The 10,602-nt window shown below is 50.6% G+C and overlaps 1 protein-coding gene across 2 annotated transcripts; it reads left to right on the forward strand.

Moving 5' to 3' along the window:
* Nucleotides 1-682: 682 nt before the first annotated feature.
* On the forward strand, nucleotides 683-10,254 carry CLP1 (cleavage factor polyribonucleotide kinase subunit 1). Of its 2 annotated transcripts, none has more exons than XM_044298572.1 (3): nucleotides 683-695; nucleotides 4,039-4,692; nucleotides 9,488-10,254. In XM_044298572.1, exons 2-3 carry the CDS (start codon nucleotides 4,048-4,050, stop codon nucleotides 10,163-10,165), a joined length of 1,323 nt encoding a protein of 440 aa, XP_044154507.1. In that variant the 5' UTR covers nucleotides 683-695; nucleotides 4,039-4,047; the 3' UTR covers nucleotides 10,166-10,254. The 2 variants fall into 2 exon arrangements, with proteins under 2 accessions (XP_044154507.1, XP_044154506.1); XM_044298571.1 differs by lacking the exon at nucleotides 683-695 and adding an exon at nucleotides 3,399-3,501.
* Nucleotides 10,255-10,602: the final 348 nt, after the last annotated feature.

The following is a 10,602-nucleotide window of genomic DNA, read 5'->3' on the forward strand; positions in this document are numbered from 1 at the left end:
CACACTGTACCCTCCCAGCACTAATCCCCAGCTCACACTGTACCCTCCCAGCACTAGTCCCCCAGCTCACACTGTACCCCTCCCAGCACTAGTCCCCCAGCTCACACTGTACCCCTCCCAGCACTAGTCCCCAGCTCACACTGTACCCTCCCAGCACTAGTCCCCCAGCTCACACTGTTCTCTCCCAGCTCTAGTCTCCAGCTCACACTGTACCCCTCCCAGCACTAGTCCCCAGCTCACACTGTACCCCTCCCGGCACTAGTCCCCCAGCTCACACTGTACCCCTCCCAGCTCTAGTCTCCAGCTCACACTGTACCCCTCCCAGCACTAGTCCTCCAGCTCACACTGTACCCTCCCAGCACTAATCCCCAGCTCACACTGTACCCTCCCACTGTACCCTCCCAGCTCTAGTCTCCAGCTCACACTGTACCCTCCCAGCTCTAGTCCCCAGCTCACACTGTACCCTCCCAGCACTAGTCCCCCAGCTCACACTGTACTCCCTCCCAGCACTAATCACCTTTACCATAGACCGCCACCATGATAGCAGAAAACAGCTAGCGGCTCGTGCAGTCACGTGACTTGCGAATAGCACGTGACTTTCTGACGTCAGCAGTGTGGTTGCACCCTACTGCTGCCTAGTCAGTGGACGTGACCGGGAACTACTAATCATATTAGAATAGAGCGGGGTCCGCCAGGTGAGCGCGGGGCAGAGGCGAGGGGCGCTCCTTAGCTTCCCGGACACTCATAGTAGTCCCGGCTCGTGGAGGAGGGAGCCAGTGCCGTTTTACAGGCCCCAGAAGCATGGCATCGGGTCTGTGTGGGGGTAGCACTATGAGCCTGTGTCTGATGGACATCATGGTCACTTTAGGTGGCAGTGCTCTGTCTTCTGACTGGTGGGTTAGGTTTAAGGGAGGGTTGTTTGGGTGGTGGATATGGTTTTTGGGCTGGATTTTTCAGGAGTCCATACAGCCTAGGTACCCCTCCCAGCACTAGTCCCCCAGCTCACACAGTACCCCTCCTAGCACTAGTCCCCAGCTCACACTGTACCCCTTCCAGCACTAGTCCCCCAGCTCACACTGTACCCCTCCCAGCACTAGTCCCCAGCTCACACTGTACCCTCCCAGCACTAGTCCCCCAGCTCACACTGTTCTCTCCCAGCTCTAGTCCCCCAGCTCACACTGTACCCCTCCCAGCACTAGTCCCCCAGCTCACACTGTACCCCTCCCAGCACTAGTCCCCCAGCTCACACTGTACCCTCCCAGCTCTAGTCCCCAGCTCACACTGTACCCTCCCAGCACTAGTCTCCAGCTCACACAGTACCCCTCCTAGCACTAGTCCCCAGCTCACACTGTACCCCTCCCAGCACTAGTCCCCCAGCTCACACTGTACCCTCCCAGCACTAGTCCCCAGCTCACACTGTACCCCTCCCAGCACTAGTCCCCCAGCTCACACTGTACCCCCTCCCAGCACTAGTCCCCCAGCTCACACTGTACCCTCCCAGCTCTAGTCCCCAGCTCACACTGTACCCTCCCAGCACTAGTCCCCCAGCTCACACTGTACCCTCCCAGCTCTAGTCCCCCAGCTCACACTGTACCCTCCCAGCACTAGTCCCCCAGCTCACACAGTACCCCTCCTAGCACTAGTCCCCAGCTCACACTGTACCCCTCCCAGCACTAGTCCCCCAGCTCACACAGTACCCCTCCTAGCACTAGTCCCCAGCTCACACTGTACCCCTCCCAGCACTAGTCCCCCAGCTCACACTGTACCCCTCCCAGCACTAGTCCCCAGCTCACACTGTACCCTCCCAGCACTAGTCCCCCAGCTCACACTGTACCCCTCCCAGCACTAGTCCCCCAGTTCACACTGTACCCTCCCAGCACTAGTCCCCAGCTCACACAGTACCCCTCCTAGCACTAGTCCCCAGCTCACACTGTACCCCTCCCAGCACTAGTCCCCCAGCTCACACTGTACCCTCCCAGCACTAGTCCCCCAGCTCACACTGTACCCCTCCCAGCACTAGTCCCCCAGCTCACACTGTACCCCTCCCAGCACTAGTCCCCCAGCTCACACTGTACCCTCCCAGCTCTAGTCCCCAGCTCACACTGTACCCTCCCAGCACTAGTCCCCAGCTCACACTGTACCCTCCCAGCACTAGTCCCCAGCTCACACTGTACCCTCCCAGCACTAGTCCCCAGCCTCACACTGTACCCTCCCAGCTCTAGTCCCCCAGCTCACACTGTACTCCCTCCCAGCACTAGTCCCCCAGCTCACACTGTACTCCCTCCCAGCACTAGTCCCCCAGCTCACACTGTACTCCCTCCCAGCACTAGTCCCCAGCTCACACTGTACTCCCTCCCAGCACTAGTCCCCAGCTCACACTGTACCCCTCCCAGCACTAGTCCCCCAGCTCACACTGTACCCCTCCCAGCACTAGTCCCCCAGCTCACACTGTACCCTCCCAGCACTAGTCCCCCAGCTCACACTGTACCCTCCCAGCACTAGTCCCCAGCTCACACTGTACCCCTCCCAGCACTAGTCCCCCAGCTCACACTGTACCCTCCCAGCACTAGTCCCCCAGCTCACACTGTTCTCTCCCAGCTCTAGTCTCCAGCTCACACTGTACCCCTCCCAGCACTAGTCCTCCAGCTCACACTGTACCCTCCCAGCTCTAGTCCCCAGCTCACACTGTACCCTCCCAGCACTAGTCCCCCAGCTCACACTGTACCCCTCCTAGCACTAGTCCCCAGCTCACACTGTACCCCTCCCAGCACTAGTCCCCCAGCTCACACTGTACCCTCCCAGCACTAGTCCCCCAGCTCACACTGTACCCTCCCAGCTCTAGTCCCCAGCTCACACTGTACCCTCCCAGCACTAGTCCCCCAGCTCACACTGTACCCTCCCAGCACTAATCCCCAGCTCACACTGTACCCTCCCAGCACTAGTCCCCCAGCTCACACTGTACCCCTCCCAGCACTAGTCCCCCAGCTCACACTGTACCCCTCCCAGCACTAGTCCCCAGCTCACACTGTACCCTCCCAGCACTAGTCCCCCAGCTCACACTGTTCTCTCCCAGCTCTAGTCTCCAGCTCACACTGTACCCCTCCCAGCACTAGTCCCCAGCTCACACTGTACCCCTCCCGGCACTAGTCCCCCAGCTCACACTGTACCCCTCCCAGCTCTAGTCTCCAGCTCACACTGTACCCCTCCCAGCACTAGTCCTCCAGCTCACACTGTACCCTCCCAGCTCTAGTCCCCAGCTCACACTGTACCCTCCCAGCACTAGTCCCCCAGCTCACACTGTACTCCCTCCCAGCACTAATCACCTTTACCATAGACCGCCCATATGATAGCAGAAAACAGCTAGCGGCTCGTGCAGTCACGTGACTTGCGAATAGCACGTGACTTTCTGACGTCAGCAGTGTGGTTGCACCCTACTGCTGCCTAGTCAGTGGACGTGACCGGGAACTACTAATCATATTAGAATAGAGCGGGGTCCGCCAGGTGAGCGCGGGGCAGAGACGAGGGGCGCTCCTTAGCTTCCCGGACACTCATAGTAGTCCCGGCTCGTGGAGGAGGGAGCCAGTGCCGTTTTACAGGCCCCAGAAGCATGGCATCGGGTCTGTGTGGGGGTAGCACTATGAGCCTGTGTCTGATGGACATCATGGTCACTTTAGGTGGCAGTGCTCTGTCTTCTGACTGGTGGGTTAGGTTTAAGGGGAGGGTTGTTTGGGTGGTGGATATGGTTTTTGGGCTGGATTTTTCAGGAGTCCATACATCCTAGGCACAACCATAATAGCAGCCATTGTTGACACCCTGCCCCTTAGTCACATGATGCAGATTTTGGGAACTCTGGTCCCTGTTCTCTTCTCATTATCACAGGTTCATACTTTCCATAGTTCCTAACCCAGGCAACGTCTACATGGGGTTTGGTTGTGTCTCTTCTAGGCACTTTCCTGCTTTTCCACACGTTTTGAAATATCGCTGTGTCTGCATGTCCTTCCAACCTATACATACCTATGATTTCATGTCTTATTCCAGATAACTAAGATGTCTTCAGATGACCCACTTATTGGAGGAGGTTCTGAAGCTGGAGGATCTTGGCCATCGTCCAGCGGCCCCTCCACTAAGTTTGAGCTGGAGAAGGAGACCGAGCTGCGACTAGAAGTAGAAGGTTCTGCTACTGTGCATGTGGAGCTGATCTCTGGTCTTGCTGAGGTGTTTGGAACAGAGCTGACAAAGAACAAGAAATACACATTCCCACCGGGGAGCAGAGGGGCTGTCTTTACATGGCATGGGTGCACTGTCCAATTGTGGGGGAGCCCTGATGTGGCTTATGTGTCCAAAGATACCCCCATGTTGCTCTATCTCAACACCCATGTGGGTCTTGAGCAGATGAGAACTCAAGCAGAACGTGAAGGAGAGCGAGGACCCCGGGTTTTAGTGGCTGGCCCTTCGGATGTGGGAAAATCCACGCTTTGCCGTCTCCTGTTGAACTATGGTGTGCGGCGAGGTCGGAGACCAACTTTGGTGGAGCTGGATGTAGGGCAGGGCTCTGTGTCAGTGCCTGGCACAGTTGGGGCTTTGTGTGTAGAGAGACCAGCAGATGTAGAGGAAGGGTTCTCTGCTCAGGCTCCACTTGTCTATCACTTTGGATCTACTACTCCAGGGACAAACATCAAGTTGTATAACAAGGTGAGCTGATACCTGTCTGAGACACTGCTGAGGCAGAAGCTCTTATCTAAAGAGGATCTTTCATGGAAATGTTTTGGTTTAATTAAATACTTTTCCTTGCAGGGTAACCATTAATGATGTTTCCACCCTGGTTGTTGTGTTTTTTTTTCTTTTTTTTTTTTTTTCTTTTTAAATACCCCTCGCATACCCTGCTGTGCAGCCCTGCAGTTTTCACGCACCGTACATTAAGGCCTCATGCACATGACCGTATTTTGTGTCCGTTCCGTTGTTTTTCTTTTTGCAGATAGGATGCGGACCCATTCATTTCAATGGGTCCGTAAAAAACGCGGACAGCACACAGTGTGCTGTCTGCATCAATATGTTCGTTCCGTTGCTCCGAAAAAAAGATATTTTTTTTCTAGTTTGCAGACAAGGATAGGCATTATTACAATGGATCCGCATTTTCATGACTATGAAAATTGTAGAGTCACACTGAAGGCATCAAAACTATGAATTAACACATGTGGAATTATATACATACTGCCATACTGAACGTCATCCGTTTTTTTTGCGGACCACAAAACGCATACGGTCATGTGCATGTAGCCTAATACTGAGCATAGATACAGGGAGGAGGAGACACCAGGGTTTTTCAATGGGCGTCTACTTCTCCCTGTCGGTGCCGTGGTCCATTCACAGTGGAGGGCGTCACAGCCAGGTAGAAAGTGAGCGTTTTTTTTTTCAGTGGCTGTGACTCGCTACACTGTGAATGGGCCGCGGCACCGACAGGGAGAAGTAGACGCCCATTGAAAAACCTTGGTGTCTCCTCCTCCCTGTACCGATGCTCAGTATTAACATACTATGCGTGAAAACTGCAGCAGGGCATGCAGGGGGTATTTGAAATATAACAACCAGGGTGGCAGCATCAGCGGAGGGTACCCTGCAAGGAAAGGTATTTAATTAATCCAAAACATTTCCATGAAAGGTCCTCTTTGAGTCAAGATCCTCCCTCCTGGCTTCACCATAAACCTACACATTTGGCTCGGCTGAATGTGTCTAAGTATTCTATGGGGAGAGAGAAGAAAGCCACTGCCAGACAGTTCTGGTGGTGGCTTATCTCCCTGGAGAACAAAAGGATTGGGCAGAGCTTGCTAAGAGCTCATTTGCATCCCTTCTTCCCAGAATTCCAGAGGAATGCCTATTCTTGTCCAAGAATAGAACATGCTCTATATAAGGATGAACGAACTTCTGTTTTCAAGTATGTCGTACAAGGTTTAGAATATCTAAGGATTTCGCTACCACGAATCATAACTTATGGTCTGTGGTAGCTGAACCCCATACCGTAATTTTTAGCTAACCGGAACCTTGTACGCCGAACTTGAAAACAGAAGTTCCCTTATCCCTAGCTCTAATATTTTTTGTGGGTCAACAGAACTATGGATTCGGAGAGCACGCGGTGTGCTGTCCACATCTTTTGTGGCCCCGTTGAAATAAACGGGTCTGCACCCGATCCCCAAAATTGCGGAACCAGAAATGCGGTTCTCTGAATGCACACTTATGCACGACTTATGTGTTTTGCGGCCCGCAAATTGCGGATACGCCAAACACGGATGGCTTTTGTGTTCGTTCTGCAATTTGCAGAACGGCATGGACAGCCTTTAATATAACTGCATAGGACAGGTTATATATATATATATAATATATATATATATATATATATATATTTAATTTTTTTATTTTTTTTTTGCGGACCACGGAACGAAGCAACGGATGTGGATAGCACACGGAGTGCTGTCCGCATCTGTTGCGGCCCGATTGAAGTGAATGGGTCCGCATCCGAGGCGCCAAAACTGCGGCTCGGATGCGGACCAAAATAGCGGCTGTGTGCGTGAGGCCTTAGAGAGATTTTTGTGTGACCAAACTTCTGTAGATTTGCATACAGTTTCTTTTCTGGTGTCCATGGTCTCTAGCAGAGGCTTTGTATTTGCATCAGTACCATTTAGAGACTTGTGCAGTGCAAAGAAGCTTGGATTAGGCTGGCCAGATTACATGGCCTGATTTTCGGGCAGATCATCAGGAATGCTCGTTCCCGACAATCGCCCAATCTAAATGTGCCCCAAATCCGTAACACTCGTTCATTGGGTGATTCTGTCATTCACGCAGGCACCTCAGTCATCATTTCTCGACAGCAGATTGTCTAAACAGAGATCTGTCACCCAGAAACAATGATTCTATAAGAACGAGGGATGGCAGTAGTGATCCCTCGTCCTAATACTGTGGAGGGGATCTTCAGCGGTCTCATTCACTGAACAAGCAGCCAACTGCCGGGAAGAAAAGCTTACTTCCAGACAATCAGCTGTAACATTGTGTGTGAGTAAATCCACCTTTGGTGTTCCTTCCGTTTCAATCTCCCGTCCCAGTTGACATGGTGCACTGAGATAAGTTTGTGTCTGCTGACAGGTACAGGTGGATGTCTGAATAGGTTGTGCACAGGTCAGTAGAATTGAGTAGGCTTTTAGTAAAGTAGTAGGCACAAAAAGGCATAAGCATAGATACAGGGGTAAAGTATTAAAGGGGTGTTCTGGTTACTACAAATTATCCACTATCTGACAGACTCTCACTATCCTGAGAACAGGGAGTCCTGTTCCCCCATCCTAATGGAGCTGATTCACTCAGAAGCTTCCAGGAGGAGTTATTTCCGGTATTCGTGCAACACAATTCAGCTTCTGTCAAATCCTCCACCACCACTCACCTGTTAAAGGCACCTCTACACTTCTTAAAGGGAACCTGTCATCAACTTAATGCTGACGTCATTGAGGGCAGCATAAAATAGTGACAGAAATGCTGATTTCAGCAGTGTGTCACTCATCAGCTAACAGTAAGTGGTTGCTGAGAACCAGCATTATAAGCATTGCAGCCAAGTCCTTGAAAAGAGTCAAATCTACTGAAGAGTCATGGTTATTCCTAATCTCCTGCTCTCTCACCAATCTGCTGATTGGCAGTTCTCTCCTAGACAGAAAGGGAGAAAACTAGGTAGAAGACTGTCAGTCATCAGCAGGTGGGCAGGAGAGCAGGAATTCGTGAATAACCATGACTCTTCTCAGGTGGCCGGGACACTTCCAGGCCCAGTCTGCATGGATTGTGATGTTGGTTCTTGGCAACCACTTACTTTTAACTTATAAATGACAGACTGCTGAAATCAACACGCCTGTCTTTACTTTATTCCCCCGTTAGTATGGGCAGCACAAAGTTGATGACACGTTCCCTTTAATTGAGCAGATGATTGTCAGGAAGGAAGCATTCCTTCCCGACAATCGCCAACTCATCAATGGAGGAGAGCGTTGCATTTGCATGCAGTGAACTCCTCCACAGTATGGGGAGGAACGATCACTAATGCCATTGCTTGTCCTCATACAGAATCATTGTTTGCCGGCAGGAGAGTGCTGTTTAGACTGCACCATCTGCTGCCAGCAAACCATGATTTAAGTGTCCACATGAATGCTCTTATTACTCAATGAACAAACGTTTTGCTCGTTCATCAGGTAATTGGCACTACCGTTACACCGACAGATTATCGCTAATGAACGTTCATAGGCACACTTGTTAGCGATAATCTGCCCAACGTTTCTATAGTTTAAAGCGGTGTTTAGTGTAGATCTCGTTAGGGGTGGGTGATATGGCCTAAAATCTATATTGCAATATAATTTGAAGCATGTGCGATATACAGTACAGACCAAAAGTTTGGACACACGTTCTCATTCATTCAAAGAGTTTTCTTTATTTTCATGACTATGAAAATTGTAGAGTCACACTGAAGGCATCAAAACTATGAATTAACACATGTGGAATTATATACATAACAAAAAAGTGTGAAACAACTGAAAATATGTCATATTCTAGGTTCTTCAAAGTAGCCACCTTTTGCTTTGATTACTGCTTTGCACACTCTTGGCATTCTCTTGATGAGCTTCCAAGAGGTAGTCACCTGAAATGGTTTTCACTTCACAGGTGTGCCCTGTCAGGTTTAATGAGTGGGATTTCTTGCCTTATAAATGGGGTTGGGACCATCAGTTGCGTTGTGGAGAAGTCAGGTGGATACACAGCTGGTAGTCCTACTTCTGTATGTATACAAATTACAAAACATGGCCCAGTGCCATCAGCCCCATGGCATTTGCCATCATCATCATACATGATTGTACCTCAGAGCCAGTGCCATCAGCCCCATGGCATTTGCCAATTCCCATCATCATACATGTCTCCCAGAGCCTGTGCTATCGGCCCCAAGCCCCATGGCATTTTCCATCATCTGCCATCAGACATGTCCCTCAGAGCCAGTGCCATCAGCCCCATGGCATTTACCAATTGCCATCATCATACATGTCCCCCAGAGCCAGTGCCATCAGCCCCAAGCCCCATGGCATTTGTCATTTCCTGCAGGGTGCTCGGCAGTCCGCAGGTGTCTCGTCTTCTTCCCAGCATGCGTTGGGCGGGACCTGACGTCACACACAGCGTCAGCCAGCGGGCTGACGTTGTGTGCACGCCAGGCCCTGCCCACTCCAGTACAGCGCGGTGAGACGCTTCTTCAATTTACTACCGCTTCGTGGTCATATCACTGTCCGGAGATATGGACAAAATCTGTATCGTTGCACAGATTCATATCGCCCAACCCTAGTTCTCGTCCATTGCCACAGTTCTTGATGGGTTTACATGTGTATCCATAGCCTATATTTGCATGTTATTACCAGTTTTATTTGGTTCTGTTGAGGAATTACTATGGTTTGTCTGTAAATTCTGACTTCTGTCACTTCATCTACAGCTGACGTCCCGTCTGGCTCATGTCTTCAACCTACGATGTGAAGCCAATCGTCGAGCATCCATCAGCGGCTGTCTTATAAACACCTGTGGTTGGGTAAAAGGATCTGGATACCAGGCATTGATACATGCAGCCTCTGCCTTTGAAGTGGATGTTGTCATAGTCCTGGACCAGGAACGTCTGTACAACGATTTGTGCAGGGACCTTCCTCACTTTGTTCACACTCTGCTTCTTCCAAAGTCTGGTGGAGCATCTGAGCGTTCTAAAGAGTGTCGGAGGGAAGCCAGGGATCTGCGGGTGCGAGAGTACTTCTATGGTCCACGTGGATCTCTTTATCCTCATGCCTTTGAGGTAAAGTTCTCGGAGGTGAAAGTCTATAAAGTTGGGGCGCCATCTATTCCTGACTCTTGTCTTCCATTGGGAATGTCACAAGAGGACAACCAACTGAAACTGGTCCCTGTTACACCAGGCAGGGATATGGCACACCATCTCTTGAGTGTTGTGCCAATAGATGGTGGCACAGCAGATGAGGGTTTGGAGGAGAAAAATGTTGCTGGCTTCATTGTTATCACAGGGGTGGACACTGAAAGACAGACATTGACTGTGCTCTCCCCAGCACCTAGGCCATTGCCTAAATGTGTCCTACTTATTATGGACATAAGATTTATGGATATGAAATGATCTACAAAAACTGTTTGCAATATTTTGGAAGGTCTTCTGTTCTGTGGTAGGAGAATAGAATTGTTTGAAATTTTAATAAAAGGTGGTACATTTTATGTTTTGCTTCTGAATGAATTGACCATTACTATGAGCACAATTCTGTGTATTGTACACAATGGCCCACGTTCCTATGCTAAGTGAGACACTTTTGTGGCGTTTCCATAAAAATTTTGGTGCATCTTATTTCCGACATGGGGCAATTAACCCCTTAAGGCACAATGTCGTACATGTACAGCATTATATACCAGCATTTGTATGGAGCGGGCTTCTGCAATGAGTCTGCTCCATGCGTGGCAGGTGCCAGCTATATCATACAGCAGACGCCCAGCCGCAATGACGGGAAACAACAATCCTGCTAAACCCCATCATTTAACGCCTCAGATGCCACTATCAATGCT

Source organism: Bufo gargarizans, chromosome 6 (assembly GCF_014858855.1).
Source record: "Bufo gargarizans isolate SCDJY-AF-19 chromosome 6, ASM1485885v1, whole genome shotgun sequence".
In the NCBI taxonomy this organism is placed as follows: domain Eukaryota; kingdom Metazoa; phylum Chordata; class Amphibia; order Anura; family Bufonidae; genus Bufo; species Bufo gargarizans.

What these genes read in the sequence shown, in the direction of transcription:
- CLP1 (XM_044298572.1), top strand. Translation starts at nt 4,048, where the DNA reads ATGTCTTCAGATGACCCACTTATTGGAGGAGGTTCTGAAGCTGGAGGA. An exon ending in ACATCAAGTTGTATAACAAG is followed by an intron (nt 4,693 to 9,487) that starts GTGAGCTGATAC and finishes CTTCATCTACAG; the next exon opens with CTGACGTCCCGTCTGGCTCA.